The sequence below is a fragment of the Megalopta genalis genome, chromosome 1, assembly GCF_051020955.1.
Source record: "Megalopta genalis isolate 19385.01 chromosome 1, iyMegGena1_principal, whole genome shotgun sequence".
NCBI lineage: Eukaryota > Metazoa > Arthropoda > Insecta > Hymenoptera > Halictidae > Megalopta > Megalopta genalis.
This window is the reverse complement of record NC_135013.1, coordinates 24,600,869-24,623,675: the sequence shown is the minus strand read 5'-3', so window position 1 is coordinate 24,623,675 and position 22,807 is coordinate 24,600,869. Positions and strand designations below refer to the sequence as shown.

Genomic DNA, 22,807 nt, shown 5'->3' with positions numbered 1-22,807 from the left:
GGAATCTACGGTCGCGAATGTGCACACTCATGTTTATCAATTAATTCGGATACGGGAGGCTCTGCCGCGTGCACGGCTTTTTCTGTTGCCCTAAGAACGATGGCCTCGATGACTTGCGTTTGTTGCGCGACGAGAACGATCCAGAGAGCTGGATTACCCGCACAGTTGCCACGGTGTAAGACAGATGCGTTTAGATTGTATATACACGCATTGAGTTGGTCGTGTTTCGGATACTAGAGTTGTTCGGCCGAAGTGAACGACGTTCTTTTCGTATTTCTTGAACACCGAGCACGAAACGTTACTGATACGTATCGTTTTATAACAACAAGATTGGTCGAGGGAGCGTCGAACTGCTTCAGTGAAGAAGTTTACAAAAACATTTCTCGCAGAAAGATGTCTATAATTTCAATAAACGCGAAAGAAAAAATTAGAAATCGGTCATTTCGACTGATCTGGTAGTTTTAGTGTTAAAAACCGATGCCTGGTTTGTCCACAAATCGTTCATTTTTAAAGGTTATATATACACGCATTGAGTTGGTCGTGTTTCGGATACTGGAGTTGTTCGGCCGAAGTGAGCGTCGTTCTTTTCGTATTTCTTGAACACCGAGCACGAAACGTTACTGATACGTATCGTTTTATAACAACAAGATTGGTCGAGGGACCGTCGAACTGCTTCAGTGAAGAAGTTTACAAAAACATTTATCGCAGAAAGATGTCTGTAATTTCAATAAACGCGAAAGAAAAAATTAGAAATCGGTCATTTCGACTGATCTGGTAGTTTTAGTGTTAAAAACCGATGCCTGGTTTGTCCACAAATCGTTCATTTTTAAAGGTTATATATACACGCATTGAGTTGGTCGTGTTTCGGATACTGGAGTTGTTCGGCCGAAGTAATAGTTGTTCTTTTCGTATTTCTTGAATACCGAGCACGAAACGTTACTGATACGTATCGTTTTATAACAACAAGATTGGTCGAGGGACCGTCGAACTGCTTCAGTGAAGAAGTTTACAAAAACATTTATCGCAGAAAGATGTCTATAATTTCAATAAACGCGAAAGAAAAAATTAGAAATCGGTCATTTCGACTGATCTGGTAGTTTTAGTGTTAAAAACCGATGCCTGGTTTGTCCACAAATCGTTCATTTTTAAAGGTTATATATACACGCATTGAGTTGGTCGTGTTTCGGATACTGGAGTTGTTCGGCCGAAGTAATAGTTGTTCTTTTCGTATTTCTTGAATACCGAGCACGAAACGTTACTGATACGTATCGTTTTATAACAACAAGATTGGTCGAGGGACCGTCGAACTGCTTCAGTGAAGAAGTTTACAAAAACATTTATCGCAGAAAGATGTCTATAATTTCAATAAACGCGAAAGAAAAAATTAGAAATCGGTCATTTCGACTGATCTGGTAGTTTTAGTGTTAAAAACCGATGCCTGGTTTGTCCACAAATCGTTCATTTTTAAAGGTTATATATACACGCATTGAGTTGGTCGTGTTTCGGATACTAGAGTTGTTCGGCCGAAGTGAGCGACGTTCTTTTCGTATTTCTTGAACACCGAGCACGAAACGTTACTGATACGTATCGTTTTATAACAAGATTGGTCGAGGGAGCGTCGAACTTCGTACGGTTTCTATGATAATATATGCTTCAGTGAAGATGTTTACAAAAACATTTCTCGCAGAAAGATGTCTATAATTTCAATAAACGCGAAAGAAAAAATTAGAAATCGGTCATTTCGACTGATCTGGTAGTTTTAGTGTTAAAAACCGATGCCTGGTTTGTCCACAAATCGTTCATTTTTAAAGGTGCGAAGAGTTCGTTCGGTTGGAAAAAAGGGATGATATTTTGACAATTTTCAAAATGAATGCTTAAGTTGCTCGCAAGCTGTGGATTTTTGTAGATCTAAAAATTATTAGCATTGTTAAATCGAAGTGAACATCGCTCTATGTGTTCTCGATATCAATTGTACAACACATTCTAGGCGATCCTCAGTTTATCAGTTGTTCAGTCGATTGTTGCTACGTTCGTTGCGATATAATGGCGCACGTGGCTCTCGTATACCACCTTTACGAATTCGATACGATTATGTAGTTTCATATAAAGTGTAGCATGTTTATACAGTGCGCATTAATTCTCATCGAGCATCAACCAGAAATCCGTATTCCAGTTCGCTGAGAGCTCCATTAGGATCCGAATAACGTAAACGACTTGTTAAACGATTTATACCGAGTACGGAAAAATGATGCAGGTATCGGAGTGTCTACAGGTGCATTAAAAATACGATATTTTCTGTCGGCGGCATACCGGGATCGAATTCCGTGCGTCATTCGACTCCAAATGCAGCTAACTGCAACCAGAGCCAAAATCTTGGTGTAATCTTTCTCGAAGCCTTAAAACAGTGAGAAGTTTCCTCACTTTTTTTTTTAGCGACACCTTTCTGAAACACAGTTATACCTAATGTCGCGTAATAAAACATAATATAGCGAATCATAGTTGCGCTGATCTGCCGTTCAAAATTTCCGGACGTGGACGAGTCGTGATAATTCTGTGAAATGCGATATGAAAAAGCGTCGTCTCGCTAATGACGAGAAACTAATGAAGCTAGAGTTACGCTACTCACGCACAAAACAGGCCGTAGATTAAGCCGGCGAGATGTGGTGTTAACCCTCGCACGTTCTTCAGAAATTGTTGCGCAAAAGAATCTGGGGTAACGCTTCCATCTAAGCTCCGGTAGAACAAATTGCGGTCCATTTAGAATCCTCGCGATTTCATGGCGAACTAATCGAGCACTAATAGCGACAAAATTAACTTCGTCGCGAGGAACGTACGTGGATTAAACCAAACAGAGGAGAAACTGGCTCTCGCCGTGTTTGCGGGCAAACGATTCGTCGATGGTTCCTCAAAAGCACGAATTAGTATAAATATTGATAGTTCAACTGTTTGCTCCAACGTAATCGGCCATCAATTTTGCGCAGTAATTAATAATCGTTTTAGAAAATGATATAGCAATTTTTCAGATAGTCAATTTGCTCGAATGCGTGGATAAAGTTAATAATTCTATAAGGGTAGTTTTTCTGTTCTAGCAAAAACCAGCACCGCATCAAGCTAAATCAAGTAGACAAAAGAAAAGTAGACTAAGAAAATTCACCATCTGTATTAACAACGACATACAACAAATCGAAAACGCAGCCAAAATGAATTTCCTAAGGGCAGTTTTCGGTAAACGCCAAGAACCGGCACGAATCATTCTCCACAATTACAACAATTCCCCAAAAATCGAATCACCCTGTTCAGTTCCCAGATTTCCTCGCGCTCCACGAATCCGCATAATCCAACGCGGTTTTAACGAACCACCGAGTGCAGAATTTCGTTGAAGCTGATCAGATGAGCCGCAGGTCCGTAGAATCGTCGAGGAAGAACAGTGGCAAAGGACCGCTTGATCAGGCTAGGATCAGAAAATAGTGATATTACACTAGCGTTCCTTTTTCTCCCTGATATACAAGTTCCCGGTGCGGAAGGGCAGATAGGCGAGCAAAAGAGAGAGTAAGAGAGAGAGAGAGAGAGAGAGGGCGAGGATCAGAGGGGGTGGCAGAGAATCGACGAGGGTAAGCAAGGACGACACGGGGGAACGAGCAAGCAGAGGCGATGGTGGTGGTAGGCGATGGTGGTGGTGTGGTAGGGGACATACAGACCACCGGGGGAAATAACGATAGCACCAGCGTCGAGCGAGCGGCAGCAGCAACGCCAAGGGAGGACGTTACGCGTTATCGACCGCTCGAGACGGAGACGGGAAACGAACGTATACACGTATACGCAGGAACGAACGAGAGAAAGCGCCGTAGGAAATATACGAAAGGGACGAGGTAATGCCTCCCGGTGGAGGGTCGCGATAACGTACGACGTCGTACATTCGGTGCCTAGAGGAGCACAGGCCAACGGTGAGAGAGTAGACCGAGACAGAAACAGAAAATTCGAGAGAGAATTCGAGGGAGGAATGGAGGCAGAGAGAGAGAGAGAGACAGAGAGAATTCCAGAAATAAACAGAGAGAAAGAGACAATATCCCAGAAAAAAACAGAGAGGGAGGAAACGAATCCCAGAGAGAATTTGAGAGAGAGAGAGAGAGAATCAAGCAGAGAAAGAATCTCAGCGAGAAACAGAGAGAGAGAGAGAATTTTAGAGAGCAACAGAGACAGAGAATTCCAGAAAAAATAGAGAGAAAGAGACAGTATCACAGAAAGAAATAGAGAAAGAGAGAGAATTTTAGAGAGCAACAGAGACAGAGAGAATTCTAGAAACAACAGAGAGAAAGAGACAGTATCACAGAAAGAAACAAAGAGAGGAAGAAAACGAATTCTAGAGAGAATTTGAGTGAGAGAGTGCAAAAGAGAGAGAATTTGAGAGAACAACAGAAAGAGAGAGAGAGAATTTTAGAGATCAGCAGAGAGAGAATTTCAGAGAGCAACAGAGAGAGAATTTCAGAGAGTAACAGAGAAAGAGAGAAAGGAACAGAGAATTTTAGAGAGTAACAGAGAGAGAGAGAGAGAGAGAGAGAGAAAGAGAGAGAGCCTACCACCTTATTCCAAAGCACGTCCGCCCCCTTCGTGTCCACCGGAGTCGCGCATCAGTTTCGAATTTTCCATATCCCGGCGGAACACCGGATAGCAACCCCTATTCCAAGGGCTCGGGTCAAACGCGCGCAGGCCAGGATTATTCGCCGGAAGTCGTTCTCCGGCGCACAACCGCCGCCGCCGCCGCCTACGTTTTACAGTTCCTTCTTTCCCTGTTCTCCTTTTTTCGACGGTACAAGCTGGAATGGCGGAGCACGCGGAATTAGGTCTTAAAGGATCCGAGACTCTGACTATCCGGCAAGCATCGACCACGCTAAGGGTAGTTTCGGTTTCAGTTTGCGCGAAACACGACGCTCTCGGCTTTGCCAACTTCGTCGGCGCACCGGCCTCCGAATCCTCCGACTTTCGTCTTCGATAGGTTTCTAGGCAGGTGTCTTTTGGGGTGGTTTTGTGGACTCTGGATTATTGGATGGAGAGAGGCTTCGGTTTCATGGTGGTTTTAGATTTTTAACACGGGTTCTGTTTGATGTAGGATATTGTTACTTTGTCAGGGGATGACACTTTAGTGATTTTTCTTCGGTGTTTTCTTTCTTTGAATTAATATTTCATGCGTTCATAAATGCTGAAATTGTTCGCGAGTTATGAATTTTTGGAGATCTAAGGGCTTTTGGATACTTAGTTTTTTTGGGAGGAAGGGTGAGGACTATCCGGGATGATACTTTAGGGAGTTCCTTTGGCAATTTTCGAAATAAATGCTTTAATGGTTCATGAATTATTTTTTTTTTAAATTGAATTTCTAAAAAAATGTAAGAGTTTTGTGTCACTTTATCCTTTTTTAAGTACTGTAAGAATTACCTAAAAATTAAAAATGATGATACTTCAGTGCCCTTTTCTCATATTTTGGAAAAATGAATACTCGATGCGTTAACGAGTTGCCGTTTGCCTTCTTCAGAAATCGTAAAATGTATCAAGGACTTACGCCGTAATCTTTCGAGGAGCCTGGTGGATAAATTATGTATTTTCGAGGGTTCGTTCGAGGATTATTCTCGCCTCTCCCCTTTTCGAAACTGTTGAGAACACTCGAAGATACCGGGCAAATGTTGCGTCAGCAGGAAATAAATATTTGATTTGACCTGTAGGGGTGGATTTTCACGGCCAGATGCCGCGCCGTGCAGAGTTGGCTCCTCCGAGCGCGAGTCTTGTCCCTGCAGAAAAATCATGCGAACGTTTCCGCGACGTAGCTGTTTTACGCCGAATGCATTATGCACAAGGTCCCGGTAGAGTTGAAGAAAAATTGCTCGGGATATTTACGTCAATAGAAATCTTATTCCGCCGCAGACTTGGCAACCGTTCAGGACCGGTAGCCAATTTTTTTAATTCATTCACTATACCAGAACATTATATTCTGTAGACGTAGGATTGCCAGGAAACCCGGAGAAATATTCTTGTCTGGCGAGGCCGTTTGCAGAAGTTGTTTATTGCCGCTTGTATTTTCCAGATTGGCAACTATCGCACGTGAAATATAGTAGATTATGAGCAAGTTAATCGATGTAAAGATATTCGAAAAATTGTTCGAATGTATCGCCGTGGCAAGTATCAGAATATCGCAAACTCTGAGAATGATTTTATGCATGGAAATGCATAGAGATCGACAAAAATTTCTTTTACTAGCACTTTGTATTCCGGAGGTGGCAAAAAGTCGTGAAACTTTATTGAACGTTTTACCATAGCTGGTTTTAGAGCGTCGTAAATTTTGAGCATGATTTCATGCATAGAAATATACACATAATCCACATATACGTACATACATAGAAATGTATCCAGATCCGCGGTCTATGTTTTGAGTAAATCTTATGCAAACTCAGACATTTTCGGACAAACTGTGGAGAACGAAAATGGAATTAAAATTTTCTTGGTCACTGGATTCCATTTTAATGAACGACGAGACGAAGATTATTTTGACTTTCGGTAACGGATGCTTACCAGCAGGAATTTTAATGAACCAAAAGCAAAACGATGATTTGAAATGTTGGAACCGAGAGGACTGGATAGAAGAACCAAACGAAACTAATTTTCGATTCATTTCTGCGTTTCACTAATCATTTTAACGAATGCAGGAACAAACGAGACTATTATAAATTCCAATTGACTACACGTTTCATCTCTCTCTCTCTCTCTCTCTCTCTCTCGTTTCTGCACAAATAATTAAATATTTGTATCAAAAAAATTGGACAAATCAATTCATCAGTGTTTTCACGTATAAATTAATTTTCATGCAAAGGGGTGAATTTCATTTTCAAGACCATGAATAAAACCTGGGCAATGGGATTAATTCGATTTGATTTGGAAAAGGATTAATTTGGACTGCAAAGGATATGATGTACAAAAGGATTCGTTTGAAGCGCAAAACCTGCATTGCCTTTTTAAAAAGAAAAAACACACAAGATTGCATTCACACACACACACATAGAGGCATTTCATTATAAAACGAAGCTGAATAAATAGTTCCATGCAACGAATACTTGCAAAAGCATCCTTGCAATCTCAACAACTTATCTGAATTAAATTAAATTAAATTAAACTTGATCAGACGTAGGCATAATTATTTTGAAATTGTGAATTCGTCATTTAGTTTTTATCTAGCGGTCGATATTCGCTGCTTTCGATTCCTACAGATTTGTTTACACACATATAAAAGAATTCTGTCTAGAGAAGATGAAGGATCGGTGTTTGTAGTGTCACGAGGGCGACATTGCGGAATATTCTTAACGGGGTGAGTGCCGTGTGAACGATCTCGAGCCGCGAAGGGTTAATGACAGAGGCTCGTGAAAGGTGTCGGAGGCGGCAAAAGTTCGGCAATATCACGTACCTCGGCCGGTTGATGGAGGATTTGATGGGTACCCGATAGGCGGTTGTGCCTGTCGCCTCTGTGTACTCCGGGGTGTTCGGGACGCCCACTCGATTCGCTCCGCCGGCTAATTGTTATCTCCGTTTCTGTTCCGGCGAGCGCTAAATGAGACAGTTCTCTATTAGACCGTGAATATACTCATTAGGGTTATTAACAGGCCGGGCTGACGAGCGAGGTGCTGTGCGTCTTGCCGACAGGCGTTGAACGAAACTTTTAACGAAGCAAATAATGGCACAGTGCTCTCTTTAAACCTTGCGCACTCTTCGGCCGATTGTTGATTCAAACCACCATTTTTCGTCGCGAAAAATAATAAGGACGCATCGCGGCGTCCTAATTATAAAAGCATTTCTCCCTCAAGCCGGCTGCATTCACAATCGCGAACCGATGCGAATACCGTACAATACGACGAAGCGAAACAGTTACGGTAAATTCTTCCCAATTTTCCTACAGTTTGTAAACAAAAATGAAGAATTTAGGAATATAAGAGATACGATTATTCGAGCCCCGCTGCTCATTTTTGCAGTTGTCGATTGTCCATGATTGTGGAAACGAGGTGAAAAACTCGAATAATCGTATCTCATCTTCTCAAATCGTTCATTTTTGTTTACAAGCTGAAGGAAAATCCGGGAGAATTTAATGTAAATATTTACTAGAGAGATGTTTTTTTTTTCTTCGAACGAATTGTTGCGCAAACCGATCGCCATTTCGTGAAAGTGGGTTGCAAATTATGCGCCTGTTAGTCTGTTGCGAAAATTTTTCTAACGAGGATATATTTCTGTTCGGCCGACCTTTAGCAACTCTTTTTCCTTCCGACGTCAACTTGTATTTTTAATTCGACGATATTACACACGATGGCGAAATGTTGCCGTGCCATTAAAGTGATCTTTCGCGGACCTATCTCGCGATCTTCGCGAAGACCGACTTTACGCTTCGAACGGAATTACTATATTCGTAAATGAAGTCCTTAGATGATCAACTTAAATTTTGGTTCTCTATTTAACCGTATCATTTTCTTTCTCGATTCTAATCATTTTTTACTATAAAAAGGATTACTGTGCGAATACATTCATTTCGTTGATTAATTGAAATATTAATTGAATATTGATGAAAGAGGCTTAAAAGACCGGAATAACGTCTATGCAACACAATTATTAACAAAAATCTCCACGCGTTAGAATCGTCGAAGCACGACGATTAAGGAAACGAAGATTCTCGTTAATAAAATTTTGCATAGCGTTCGTGAAAACGTTCGCGACGATTTCATCGTTCTTTCGCCGACCGCTTTAACGAACCGAGAGCGAGAAATCTTCAGCAGTCGGGACACGGCCTCACATTTCATTAGACGATCTCCGGTACGAGAGCATTCGACAATACGTCCCGTTGTTTCAATCCCCTTTGTTCGATTTCTACCGGAGCAATTACGAGTTCCATGGGCATTCAGTGTTCCCGATCGTTTTCTCGTAAGCGCGCGCGCGCGCGATGTATTTTCCGGTGCCGGCTGCGAGAATCGATAATCGCTCGCTCAGCGACTGGAAAAAATTAATTTAAGTCTAATCGAGCGTCGCCTCGCACAGGCTTGTGTAATTATTATCGATCGGAACTTATCGTCGCCGAAGTAATTCCTTTGCTTGTTTATCGGCGTGCAGCGTCGCCGCAGTCTGCGCTAAAACGATTCTTCGCTGTCGTGGCTCTGAAGTTCGCGACTCCCCTCTCGTTCATTCGGATACCACCAAAAATATTTGTACTCTGAAAAGAATGTTCATTTGCCGCGAGTTCAAACATTTTCGAACATAGTTTAACGGAGAAATGTCGGAAACGTTGTTTCTTCCACGTTGAATTACAGATTAGAAATATTGAAAACGCTGACTATGTCGCAGAACGTGCGATTGCACAGCTTATCGCTATTTTATGTCTCACGCAGTTCGGTCACTGAACTTTGCCCCACTGGATTATCTTCTATTCCAGTTATTCGAACATCATTTTGCCGATGCCAATTTAGTCTCGAAAGCCACCGAATGAACGTCTCGCCACAATTCAGTTTGGACACCCGTTGTACGGCGAATATTAGCGATATCAGGTGCAACGTTGTCTCCCACACTACATCGTATCCCTGATTTCGTTTACAAACGAATCCTAAACCGGTTTGAAAAGATGCCAAATTAATTTCTCCCCTCGTTTCAGCGCGACCAAAGAAGACAATACGATTTAGATATAGTTCCGGCGACGTTGGTAACGAAGTCTTCAATAGTCCCATCGAGTTCCCGGTTTTTCTCCAAATAAATGCCCAGTTCGTTCGAACAGATTCCAAATTAATTTCTCCACCCGATAGTTTTCTTCCTAACAGACTTCCAACGTTTCTCGTAACGAAAAGTCTCCAACGAAAGTTCCAGAAAATTTCGGACCATCCTGCGGCTAAATGTTAAATTCATTCTCGAAAGCGACCGAACGAAATCCCCCAAACGCAACGATCCTCGTCTGACCAGAACGGAGAACGAGTTTCGGACCGTCCACCCCTATCCATCGAATATTAGAGAAGCCGGTGGAAGGTGGCCATCGCGGGGAGCAGTTTGAAATTTCGCGAGCCGTAAGAAGGACGCCTAACGGCCCCGGCAGCTGGTCACCGACTTCATCTCGCGAGATCGCAAGAAAAGAAGAAAGCCGAAGCAACAACCCCCGAGTGAGGTCTGAAGTGGGAAGGAAACAGCATCACGGCAAAGAGAAAATGCGGGAAAGAAACGGCACGGCATCAAAGAGAAAAAGAGGGAAAACAAGCGAAAGAACTCGGAGGAGCCGTTCTCCTTTATCGCCGTCGGAACAGAAGCTTCCCGGTTTTTTTCCCCCCTATCGTCTGTTTCCATGGCTGATACTACTGTGCCCGTGCAGTCTGCTAGAAGAGACGCGAGACGAGACGGTACTTATTATCGGCAGACTCTTCCATTCCCGATCGTTTTACGGGAAGAGACGGAGAGAAGAGCTCCCGTTCGGTTGGTCCGCTAAAAAGTCGGTAATACGGTGCTCCGCGTTCAGACACGCGCGTTGAAAGGGTTGATTGCTTATCTAGGAAGACACGGGAATCCAGCCAGCGTCCCTTGCCCCGCCGCGCTCGGTCCCGGCACGGTATTTTCGTGTGCACGGCCTCCTCCGTCCCTGTCCTTATCTTCTCCAGAGCACGGTAGAAAGCTTTCTGCCAGTTTCTAGTATCACGCTCTCGAAAACCCTTCCCTTTCTTTCGGCCTCTTCCACCGCCTGTAATCATGCTCTGCCGGCGCTGGCACTGGCCAGGGGGAGAGAGAGGGACCACCGGCACTCATTGTCAGCAGACATTACTCTCCCCCGCAGACACTCGTTGCGCCCTTTTTGCCGTGGTTGAATCTCGTATCGCGCGGGGGAGGAAGGATAACGGAAGAAACAGAGGCGAGCTACGTGCCTCGAATTACTTACGCCCACGACGGATCCACTCACTTATCCGCCTGTATTCCACTCACGCGTCGCGGCCATCGATGGGCTTCGATTCCTCTTTCTCTGCTGCCCTTCCTTCTCGGCGTGTACTCCTCTTCGCTCCTCCATCGGGATGGCATTCCCAGAAATCGCCGGATCGATCTTGCCGAATTACACCCGCCGCCGAATTGCTCCTTTTTTCCAAGCGGCTTAACTTGATTTTTCGTGTTTACAGCTGACACCGAGTTTCAGGCAGCCTTCGGCTACGTCTTTTGTGCTTTTCTGAAATAAAGGGCATTTTCGGATTACAGTAAATTCTCTTCAATTGTCCCTCGGCTTGTGAAGGAAAATGGGAAGAGGAGATGCGATTATTCGAACCTCGCGGCTCGTTATTATAATTGTTGACAATCGGCGACTATAAAATAATCGTATCTGCTCCTCCCAAATTGTCCATTTTTGTTTATAAGCTGAGGGACAATTGGAGAGAATTTGCTGTAGTTCTACTTTGTACAGTAACGTGGTCCTTAACTATGGACATTACAGGATCTTTTGCTTAGAAGTATTAACGATTTCGTTTCATTTTCGTACATAATTGTATTTCGTTGTTTCAGATATGTCGTTAAACGTTTTCGTTTCAGAAGCAATACTTTAGATAAACATACACAAAAAATCTTTAAATTCGATTTGACATTAAACACAATTTCTTATGCAGAATCTGACAAGATAGAAAATACAACAATAAGTTTATTCATATATTGTATACAGTTGACAACTCTTTGTAATATTTGACATAAATGCTTTTTTCGAGAATTATCCTCGTTGGAAGGGGGTGGAAACATCCCCTAAATATACTTTGTATCTGTAACTTTAAAATATAAATATAGAAATATCAAAATCGAATCGAAAGGTTTTATGAATATATTTATAAGTAGCCCATAATTATTATTAATTATTAATTAATTATAACTATTCATCTAAGACATTGTCTTTCATTCGAAAACGTTCAACGATATTTCCAAATGAAATGAAATCGTTAAAATCGTTTTAGTGAAATTGTTAATTCTCTTCTTCCATAAAGATATAACATTCGTATTTAGTCGATTCCATTCCGCGATCTCTTCAAAATCGAATATTAATCGGTTCTTATTCAATTATTCAATTCGTGTGTCGCAACAGCTCAACGTACAATTTTATTATTCATATTTTCCGCATTTCCGACTTCGATCAAGCCCCCCAAGGACTATGCGATACTTGTATCAGATCGATTAAAAGCCCTTCAGGATGAATATTGATGAAGGATCCTCAAGGATCAATGCTGAAATGTTCTCGCAGGCGATCGAGTATCATCCGAGTTTTCTTTTCGTTTCGATTTTTATAGACCAGGTTGACTCGGAGGTACCGGATAAAGGCCGGTGTACCGACTCTAATTTTATTGGACGGCACAAATGGCTCGGTGGTGACCCGAGGGGGTGTTGAACGGACCATTGGCGACCCAACCGGAGCTGAATTCCCTTGGAAACCTCCGCATCCGAAGGCAGCTCTCGAGGATGGTCCTTTATTACCATGCGGAGCTCGCGACTCCAACGAGCCCATGTTGCACGAAGAATTGCGACATTGCTTCAAGGGTGTCTACTTTAGCGCACACTGGGTATACAGAGTTTCCTTTACAAAGGATATCTTCTTATAACCGAAATATTTACTTATGTATATTGTTTTTCTTTTTTTGTTTTGCTATCCTAGTGCCCCCCTTGCAAGGCATTCACTCCACAACTCGTGGACACGTATCAGCGAATTCGGGAGAGGGGCCACGATTTCGAAGTGATCTTCGTGAGTTCGGATAGGTAAGACAATTTATATTTGACTTCATAATATGAAAAGTATAAAATACTACACGTACGAAGAAAATATAGTAAGTACTATGAAATGAATTATTGTAATATAAACATTGATTACTGCTGTAAAAAAAACATGTAAATTTACTGATGTAATTTATTGATGTAAAAAACCATGTAAAAAATTGATTCATCTTGATTGGCGCATTTTTTTTATCGAGATGCAATGTGTTCGCAGGAGTGAAGAGTCTTATAACGTTTATATTGAATCGATGCCTTGGTTGAGGATACCTTTTAGTCAGGAGGAAAGACGACGAAAATTAGCGAGAGCCCTCGACGTACAAGCAATACCAACTTTAGTGATACTCGATCCCCGGGATAATATTATAACTTTAGATGGTCGGGCGGAATTGATTGAGGATCCTGAAGGACTGGTAGATATAAACTTTCTTGAATGTCTTGTGGAATTTCTACTTAGAAGTTCTCAATTAAGTAATCTTTCTCCGAGCACTTTCAACTACGGCCATCTTCGGGCTGCCACTCATTCGAATCCTTAAAGTATCACGAATTAACTTCCCGTTGTTTCTGTCACACTAATTATGTTTCCATTATTTTCCAGAATTTTCCATGGACCAGTCGTTTGGTAAATATCTTAACAGAGAAATATGCAACTTCGTTGCACGACGCACCAGCTATCATACTTTTTGTAGGTGAGTTCATCCGAAACATTGTTTGTTTTCATGGGTTGTACTTGTCATTTTGATAACGACCGTAGATAACGAAAGCTATTATTTCGACAGAAGGTGATGACTGCGAGATACAATTCGCGGAGGGCGTGCTCCTGCCTGCTGCACAAGCGTACAGGAAAGACAGACCTGACTATGATCCAAATTATGATGATCCAGATGATATTTTGCAATTTTACGTAGCGTTAGATGTGAGTATCGTTCTAAGTAAGTCGATAGATGAGAGGTATCATCGATATCGCTTTCTATGGAGAATGATCATTCTTGAAGGGTGAAACGTCGGACATCCTTCGGGAATTCGTGGGACTAGACGATGCTGTGCCTCTTCTAACGGCGATCGACATACCTCGAGGAGTTTACGTCGTGATGGAGGACGGCGCCGAAATCACCGTGGATTCTGTACAACAATTCATAGACGGGTTCCGTAACGACAAATTGCCTATAAACAAAATCACCACGGTCCACAAAACTGACAAAACCGACCACGTTTCTACTTGAATCCGTGACGAATCGACGGATGAAAAGTTTTATACAAATTATATTGAAAATCATACGTGAAAGAAGGAGCAGTTAGGTTCTTACGTGGTCATTATACAACCACCGAATAAAGAAACCCCAAGTCCTCTCTTCTCAATCCTATCTCTGTGATACCATTGCTCCTTTGAGTAGGAAGGATATCCCGCGCAGAAATTGCGCCCTGTATTCGTACACCCCTTGTGGACGTAACCAAAAGACATGTATTATATATATATCATAGTCAATAAAAATTGAGCGAATTGTATTTTCAAGTGTACACATGCGCACGGATATGTTTAATATATTGTAATGTATTATTTAATGATCGCCAAAACGGGCACACGTGTCGGGCGTGTAGTACGGGATACAGAATGCTCGTCCATCCTGTTCCACCGTACAGGCAAATAAGAATGGTCGTCGATTCTCGTAGAATCTCGTGTCTTAAGGTTTAACAGAACTTTTGCAGAGTGAAGAATAAACGGATACGAAAAATCGAACAGCTTTATTCGTGATCTCTCTTTCGTTTTATTTTCTACGTTCAGTTATTTTTATATAAAAAGTATATCTATATGGTCACATTTCTTTACATTACACGCATATTATACCGATAATCGATTCACTCGCGTGGTTTACGTTTTCGTAGGTACAGTTTTTCGTTTATCGAGTATAGTTTAATTCTGTCTCGCATTCTCTTGATGTGTGCTATTCCTCTTCTTTTTTTTTTTTAACGCAATCGGTATTTTCAATTAGGCGTTCCGTATGAAAACAAAAATGTTCTACGATATACGTTGCAATAAACTGTACTTTATACACATATCTACAGTATGATTAAAGCTACGTGTCATTAGAGTTAAAATGAATATTACTAAGTCGAGTTTTATGAATGAGTTCCGGCATGTCACGAAAAATAAAGCACATTGAAGCAATCCCGTCGCCGTATTTTTTAAAAAGTCATAACTGCCGCTATCTATACTAGTTTTATCTACAAAATAAATAATAACCGAAGAATTCTTATTTTCATACGTCAATTAAATCATAAAAAATTTTACGCTAGGAGAGCTGCCAAAGCGTCCATAAATTTTGGTCTTTCTTCCATTTTCAGTCTTAGTACTGAAACAAACAGAGACGTTCTCTTCAATAATCGAAAGCATTATTAAAAACAAAAATCGTGAAATTCTCGAACAATACTTACTTGTAGTATCAAAGTAGTCTGCTTCTATATAACAATTTGTATTTTTAGCTGCTTGCTCGAAGGCTCTTCCGAATAGACTGTAATAAATGAACATTATTGTAATTAAATGAAATATATTTACGATTCAATGATGGTTCAATAAACATCTACCTCCTTGGTTGATCTTCGCATACCGGTGGTATACCAACCATCAGACATGTACCAGTTTCTGCATTACATACTGAAGAGACAACAAGCGGCCATTCCGGTGCTCTTCTAATTTTCGTGGAGTCGACATAAGCTTTTAAAATGAACTGAGCTAACATCAACAATGAATGCGGATGCGCGAACACTTGATTATCAACGCTTCCTTCGGGTATAATTACATAAAGAAACGAGCCAGCGCTTCTAATTTGTTTCATTTGCAAAATGCTCTGGGCAGTTTTAAAGATACTGCTAAGCATAAGTTTCGCTTTTTCTATACCAGTTTGTAAAATCTCTTTTTTCGTGCGCGATAAGCAGTCTAAAGCATCCAAAAAGCAGCGTTGTGGTAACTTATCTTTTGACTGTAAAATCAAAACGGTAACGTGAGCAACAATTTTCAACATTTTAACGTTAATAATGCACGATAGTTTCTGACTTACAGAAGATTCTATTAATGCAAGCATTGCATAAACTATGTCCGAGGCACAGTACTTGAATCTGTAACCATACTGAAGAGTAAAACTTGTGCCGATGATCGTGTCTACTTTGTATTTTCCTGCGAACTTTGCAATCGTTTCTCTGAACTCTTGTCTAAGCGCCAGGTCCATTGCAGAAAATCGTTGCTTCGACTGCGCTAAAGGCAAACCCATGTCTGCTAGAAGCTGCTTTAATCTTTGCTCTCCTCTAACTGACCACAATCTCAGTGATACTGCAGTTGGTACTGAATGCCTCATACTAGCTTCCACGGTCCAGTGCCGATACAACGCTAGCGTGAGACTATAATTTATATATAAGGAATAATATTATTCTAACAAGGAGAGGTCCCAAGAGGTGACATTCACTTTTTGATGAGATTTGGCACAGTGATAGAGTTTATAAAGCTGAATCCAATGATATTCGGTTTTAGGTGCAGACAGCTTATAGTTTTAGAGATATTTAATATTAAATTTGTTAATAAAAAAGGCCAGAATTAAGAAAAAGAAGGGTCGGAAAGATGCGCTGGATTACGGCGCGGACACCGTAAGGTAGAAGGAGGGGAGCGCGCCGCCGCGTCGGTTCCAGATCGAGCTTCCTATCTTTCCCCACTCCTTAATATTTCTGTTACTGTGTTCCTGCCGAACAGTGCCTCGCGCCGTAATCCTGCGCATCTTTCTTAACATCTTCAACATTACATGTCTTAGAAATATAAGCCATCTGCATCCAAAGTGAATTCAACTTTATAAGCTTCATCATTGTGTCAAATCTTTCATCCTTGGGGACCTCTCCTTGTAAGTTGAATACAAATCCGAAAAATTCAACATAATTGAATATGATCTTGATAAAGGATACTCTTTATCATAAATAATCCGGACTATACTTTGTTGTTTCTGATTCTCAATGTCACCTCCTTGTTTATGCGTTAATCTAGATACATGAGAATGAATTCGTCCTTCTTCAATAACACTCAATCTCGTTTCTATCTTGCCAAGAATGGCCTGTTCTGTACAGCCAACTATAGCCCACCAAATCATATCCAAATTGTCTTTTGACATATTCCATGCCATTTCGAAGACAGTCATTGCACTCTAAAGGAAGAAAAAGTATGGTGAAATTGATGATACATGTTTGCATCATTTGCATTTAACTTATTTGTTGTATATATTTTAAGATACCGATCTGCCATAGTAACTGTACTGTGTGTAATTGAACAGGACAGTTGTTCTATTTTCAGCCCATTTTCTTCGTTCTGCTCTTTTCATGATATCTTCTTCATTCAATCTTCGTCTTTTTGATCTAGAGTCTTCACTCTCTAAATCTTCATCCTCATCTTCATCAGACTAGAAAACAATAGCATATAATATATTTTTTATTGCAAGCTTGGTATATACCATATTTCAATTAATGAAAGAAATTTACAGAATCATCCCTGAAGATATCATTATATTTTGGAATTTCATCATCATCCTCACCAGGTATACCAAGTATACGAACTTGATCTTCTGAATATACATTACATAAATCATAGGGCCTATGGCTATCAAGAATATAAAATATCACAGATTCTGCTGGTTGTAGCAACTCCACTAAATCTAATGTGCCACCACAATTTATAAAAATAACATTTTTTATCTAAGGAAATAATAGGTATTAATTGTTAAGCTTATTGTTGAAAATTATGTTTCTTTATATTTCCATTACCTCCTCACAATTTTCCTCAAAGGCATGAATCATGTCCTGAATCCCTTGGACGGGCACTAGAGTATATATCATGGTATCATTTTTAAAAAGTTGTTGCAAGATTCTACAGGCACAAATTGCATCAACATCAAAGTTGACCAGTAACAAACATCTCTACAATGAAGATATTAGAGTCATTTTATTAGATTATATTTTTACGAATATTATAATCACAAGTAAATTAATTTTTCCATTGAGTGTCAACAAATAATACAAACAATTTCATAAATGTACGTTTTTTACTTATCAGTAAAGTACAAAATTCGAATATAATTAACAAAATACAATGTTAACCGAACGATAACATTGAAGTAAACTTATATTGTTGCTAAAAATACAATAAAAAACAAAAGGAAATTAGAGCATTTAACCTATAGAGATAAATTAGATCAACGGAATTAAAAAGATCGAAAGTAAAAATGTTACTCACGTCGTCTCTCAACGATTGGTAGAATCCTGTTACTAAGTTTTCCACGAACATTTTGCAGTGATTTTCGACATGGGAATACTTTTTTGTATTTATTGTGTTTTATTTGTGTACTTTACTATTACTGGACGCCAGCGAGCTGTTCATAGGACTAAATGCACAACGATGCACCGCTTGGAAAGCAAAGCATACATATTGCAATTGAACATCTATGAACAATCATCACACCATTTTCTATCATCCTCTAAATAACTAAACAAATGTCACTTTTCATTCTAAGTTTATATACAAAATTGCATTGTTTGAGCTTCAGATATGCGAAATGTATCACTTGGGAGTTGGAGTTGGAGGGAAATTGGAGTTGAATTTGAAAATCAGTCGCTGCATAACAAATGTTCAAGATGGACTAGTGTAGTGCATACAATTTGAACGTAACCATACAGTAATGGGTCCTACTCCTGCACATCCCTAGGCCGCAACTTGATCCGTTAACGAGAGTCGGTGTAGAAATTTTCATGACTCTGATTGGCTGACGAATCACTGCTGAGACAGTATCCACAGCGGATTGGATGCATAGTAAAATCGTATGGTTGTGCGCATGAGTTTAGGGAGTAAGAAAAGCGTGCAGGAATAGAACCATTACTGTACATATTCTTATGTGTACGTTTACAAGTGAAAGTTCTCATGTGTACACTGCATTTAATATGTTTAATGATCTCTTTTAGGTATTTTATAGTATTGCATGTGTAATTAAAACTACAACAAACAGCTACTGTACATCCTTTTTTATTGTGCTATTAAAATATTCACTTTATACCACGGATCTACATTGTACGTAGTTCATGTGGTTAAACTAGAAGAGAACACAAAGAGAACGCAGGAAGCAGACCACTGGCAGACACTCCCGGCACTCTCGCGTGTTCGAAGCTCTGTTGGTTTACCGAAGCACACGTGTTCGTTCTACATTTCTCAAAAATGGCAGAAGATGGTAAATGTTGTTAAATTAATATGTATATTATGTTACTTAATAAAGTACGTATCATGTTGTTCTTATTAATTCAACAGGATTTGTTTATTTCATGTATAAAATTATGCAAAGACATTTCCGTTTCAATTTGAATGTTGCTTAAATTCATAACGGTAGACACGTGTTCCTATGTTCGTAGAAAGAACCGTTTAATGATACTATTTTAAGTACAGCGTGTTACATGTGCTTTTCGCATTCGCATGATGGTAAAATAATAATTTTTACATAAATACATGGACGCTACACTGTATTATTTTATGTTAAGAATTAAAAGTAACAAAAATTCTGTAGGTTAACTTTTGTGTTTCTGTTATGCAGATAAAAAGAAAACTAAAAAGAAGTCACTTGGGGAGATGCAACTGGAATTCAAGTTTGAAATTGAACCTTCTGATGCGCCTGTAAAGATGGAACATAAGGATTGGCCTCTCCTGTTTAAGGTATACAGTGCTATTACTATATAACTAACTAAATTTAATATTGTATATTACTATATAAATATATATAAATAACTATATATATATGTATGTATATAATATATAACTATACATAATTAAAATCCAAAAAATTTCAGTTTTCATATATAAGGTAATATAATAATAATAAATGAGTTAATATAATAATAAATTAAATATGCCATGTGCAAAATTATATTAAGAAACAATATAACTTTTTAGAAGGACAGATTATGTTTACTCCGAAACAAAAAAAAACAGCAAAACACTGATTCGTTTCAGTATTATAACTGTAGAACCAAGGCTGTAAAGGTCATTTTTCATGGATAGGTATAAAAAACAATACAACAATGTCTGATTGGAAGTATAAGAAATCGAACATTTGAACTTATTGAAAATAGAGGTGAAACCGAATTACTAAATTATTGTCGTATTTTCATTTTATTGTATTTTGCATTGTATTTTTATGTAATCAAATGTTCTATTCTATTATTGTTATTATAGTTATAAAACAAGAATATAATTAATTAATACAATTTATCCCTTATATCATATTTTGGTGCAATCTTCAGTATGGCATACTCCATTCATTATTGTATTAACTACGATGTATAACAATGGAAATTTTTGGATGTTTTACAGCTATGAAACTCAGTGTATAAAACAATAAACCATTTTTGTACATTTATAATAATGATTTTTATAGAATGATAATTTACAATGAATTTAATGTTATTTCAGAACTTCCATAAGCTGCTCACACGAACAAAACATTACACTCCTTTAGCTAGTGGCTCAACGCCATTAAATAGAGAATTATCAGAGTACATAAAATCTGGATGCATTAATTTAGATAAACCATGCAATCCTTCATCGCATGAAGTTGTTGCATGGATAAAAAGGATTTTAAGAGTAGAAAAGACCGGTCATTCTGGCACATTGGATCCTAAAGTATCTGGTTGCTTAATAGTGTGCATTGATAGAGCAACTAGATTAGCTAAAGCACAGCAATCTGCTGGGAAAGAATACGTTTCAGTTTTTAAGTTGCACTCTGCTCCTGAAAGTGTACTAAAGGTAATCGCAGTATTTTATGTATCAAAATTGCTCATTTTGATAAACTAACTTAATTTTGTGCAATTGATGTAGGTACGTCAATCACTGGAGAGATTACGTGGTGCACTGTTTCAACGGCCTCCACTTATATCTGCAGTTAAGCGTCAGCTTCGCGTTAGAACGGTCTTCAGTAGTTCGTTCTTGGATTATGATGAAAATCGACATATGGGCGTGTTCAGAGTTAGTTGTGAGGCTGGTTCGTACATCAGAACTATATGTGTTCACCTTGGTCTCTTCTTAGGCACCGGTTGCCAAATGCAAGAACTACGTAGATGCCGTTCTGGAGTACAATCCGAGAAGGATGGTATAGTTACCATGCACGATATACTTGATGCTCAATGGTTATATGATCACCATGGAGATGATACATACTTAAGGAGAGTGATTAAACCTCTAGAATGTCTCCTTGTAAATTATAAAAGAATTATCATGAAAGATAGTGCAGTATGTATTCCTCATTCATTCTTGAAAGTGAATTTTACTGTACAGAAACATTTATTTATAATCTCATGCAATTGTATTGATAGGTAAATGCTATTTGCTATGGAGCTAAAATTATGTTGCCGGGTATATTGATGTACGACGATGGCATAGAATTGAATCAAGAAATTGTATTAGTAACAACAAAAGGCGAAGCTATAGCACTTGGTAAATATATTTTCAGAGTAATATAGCAAAGCCACACATTATTTATAGTGTACTTCAAACATTGAATATTTTCGTTTTTACAGAGAAACTAAATAATTTCTCTTATTTCTGCAGGGATAGCATTAATGACATCTCCTACGTTGGCTACTTGCGACCATGGCATCGCCGCAAAAATAAAAAGAGTCATTATGGAAAGGGATCAATATCCAAGAAAATGGGGCCTGGGGCCTAAAGCTCTCATAAAAAAACGCATGATTCTGGAAGGAAAATTAGATAAGTATGGAAAACCAAATGAAAACACACCTATAGATTGGGTAGTTGATGAAAGAGGACTTACTACTACCACTGGTGTTTCTGCATCAACTGCTACTATTACTACTACTACTCCACCTGTTACTAAAATTGAACAGGTATTTAGTTAACGTTCGCTGTTCTCGTATAACTATGTTTTTGCAAAGTTTAAATAATTAAAATTTCGTTTTTTCACAGCCTGAAGATGAAAATGGATCGCCTGATGGCGCTGCAAAGAAACGCAAATGGCAGGAGACAAAACTAGTTGCTTCATCAGAAGATGTAGTAAAAGAACCGGTTGATGATCCAGAAACGATATCGCCCAAAGGGATAAAGAAAGAGAAGAAAGAGAAGAAGAAGAAAAAGAGGAAAGAAAAATCAGCATCTGAATCAGAAGATTCAATAGTAATGGATGTTGAAGGCACAGTTGAGGTAGGATTATTTGCAATTTTACTAAACTGTATAAAATATTAAACGATATTTTTATTTATAGGAAACACCGACTAAAGAAGAGAAGAAAAATAAAAAGAAGAAGAAGAAAGACAAAAATAATGTAGGACCAAATTCAAATTGAAAATAAGGAATTATGTTTTGTAAACAATTGTTTACAGAATATAATAATCTTCCCACAAATTTATACAAGAAACACGTGATCTCGTTCATAAGGACGCAAATCCTCAACAGAAAGACCATTTACGAAAAGTAAATCTGATTTTACGGGATTTGATTTTTAGAAAAGTTTAATTTTCTTTGATACGTATTAGCATATTAAATTGAAGAGAATATGTATTTTGTATGTCTGTAAACTTGTACAGACCGTAAATCAAACTGTCACTATTTAGTAAGTACTTAGAATGTACTGCAAAACTTAACTTACAGTAAGACTGTATCATTTTTTACAAATGGAAGTTAAGTTTCCTTGCTGAAGATGTGTATTGGTACGCGGGATGAATTTTATATCTGTACTTGTACATAGTTAAAAACCTGCATTTGCAAATATCATGAAATATTTCTTTATAATTTTAATACAACATTATTTTTTTAGTTTCCATTAACGTCCGACATCTCAAAACATTCAAATTCTGTATCACTTAACATTATCGTCATATACTAGCATTTACGTCTGACATGTATATTTCGTTGTAACAGATGTTAAGTTATATATGTACTGAATGTATGTAAAACTTTACAAATCCATCAAATAAAAATATATAAATATATATTTCCAGATTTTTTAGTCTG

The 22,807-nt window shown here is 38.9% G+C and overlaps 3 protein-coding genes across 4 annotated transcripts in view; 2 read left to right on the top strand and 1 right to left on the bottom strand.

Annotated features, from left to right (window-relative positions):
- Window positions 1-14,512, top strand: part of LOC117227960 (nucleoredoxin) — a 28,736-nt gene extending 14,224 nt beyond the window's left edge. The window contains exons 2-7 of one of the 2 annotated variants that reach the window (XM_076523865.1): window positions 12,300-12,569; window positions 12,662-12,762; window positions 12,992-13,187; window positions 13,373-13,463; window positions 13,557-13,690; window positions 13,770-14,512. In XM_076523865.1, the coding sequence (XP_076379980.1) occupies window positions 12,300-12,569; window positions 12,662-12,762; window positions 12,992-13,187; window positions 13,373-13,463; window positions 13,557-13,690; window positions 13,770-13,997 (1,020 nt within the window). In that variant the 3' untranslated portion in view covers window positions 13,998-14,512. Of the gene's footprint in view, window positions 1-12,299; window positions 12,570-12,661; window positions 12,763-12,991; window positions 13,188-13,372; window positions 13,464-13,553; window positions 13,691-13,769 lie in introns of both variants that reach the window. The other variant, XM_076523862.1, reaches the window with a different exon arrangement.
- On the bottom strand, window positions 14,499-18,410 carry Cdc45 (cell division cycle protein 45). The gene is made up of 9 exons (XM_033483244.2): window positions 18,038-18,410; window positions 17,569-17,721; window positions 17,287-17,499; window positions 17,043-17,207; window positions 16,720-16,955; window positions 15,831-16,167; window positions 15,358-15,752; window positions 15,208-15,284; window positions 14,499-15,125 (listed from the first exon to the last, which is right to left on the bottom strand). Exons 1-9 carry the CDS (start codon window positions 18,086-18,088, stop codon window positions 15,061-15,063), a joined length of 1,692 nt encoding a protein of 563 aa, XP_033339135.2. The 5' UTR covers window positions 18,089-18,410; the 3' UTR covers window positions 14,499-15,060.
- Window positions 18,411-18,868: 458 nt separating this feature from the next.
- On the top strand, window positions 18,869-22,785 carry Nop60B (dyskerin pseudouridine synthase 1 Nop60B). The gene is made up of 8 exons (XM_033483355.2): window positions 18,869-19,022; window positions 19,380-19,498; window positions 20,255-20,587; window positions 20,660-21,070; window positions 21,154-21,274; window positions 21,389-21,684; window positions 21,764-21,997; window positions 22,059-22,785. The coding sequence occupies exons 1-8, from the start codon at window positions 19,010-19,012 to the stop codon at window positions 22,137-22,139; spliced, it is 1,608 nt and encodes a 535-aa protein (XP_033339246.2). The 5' UTR covers window positions 18,869-19,009; the 3' UTR covers window positions 22,140-22,785.
- Window positions 22,786-22,807: the final 22 nt, after the last annotated feature.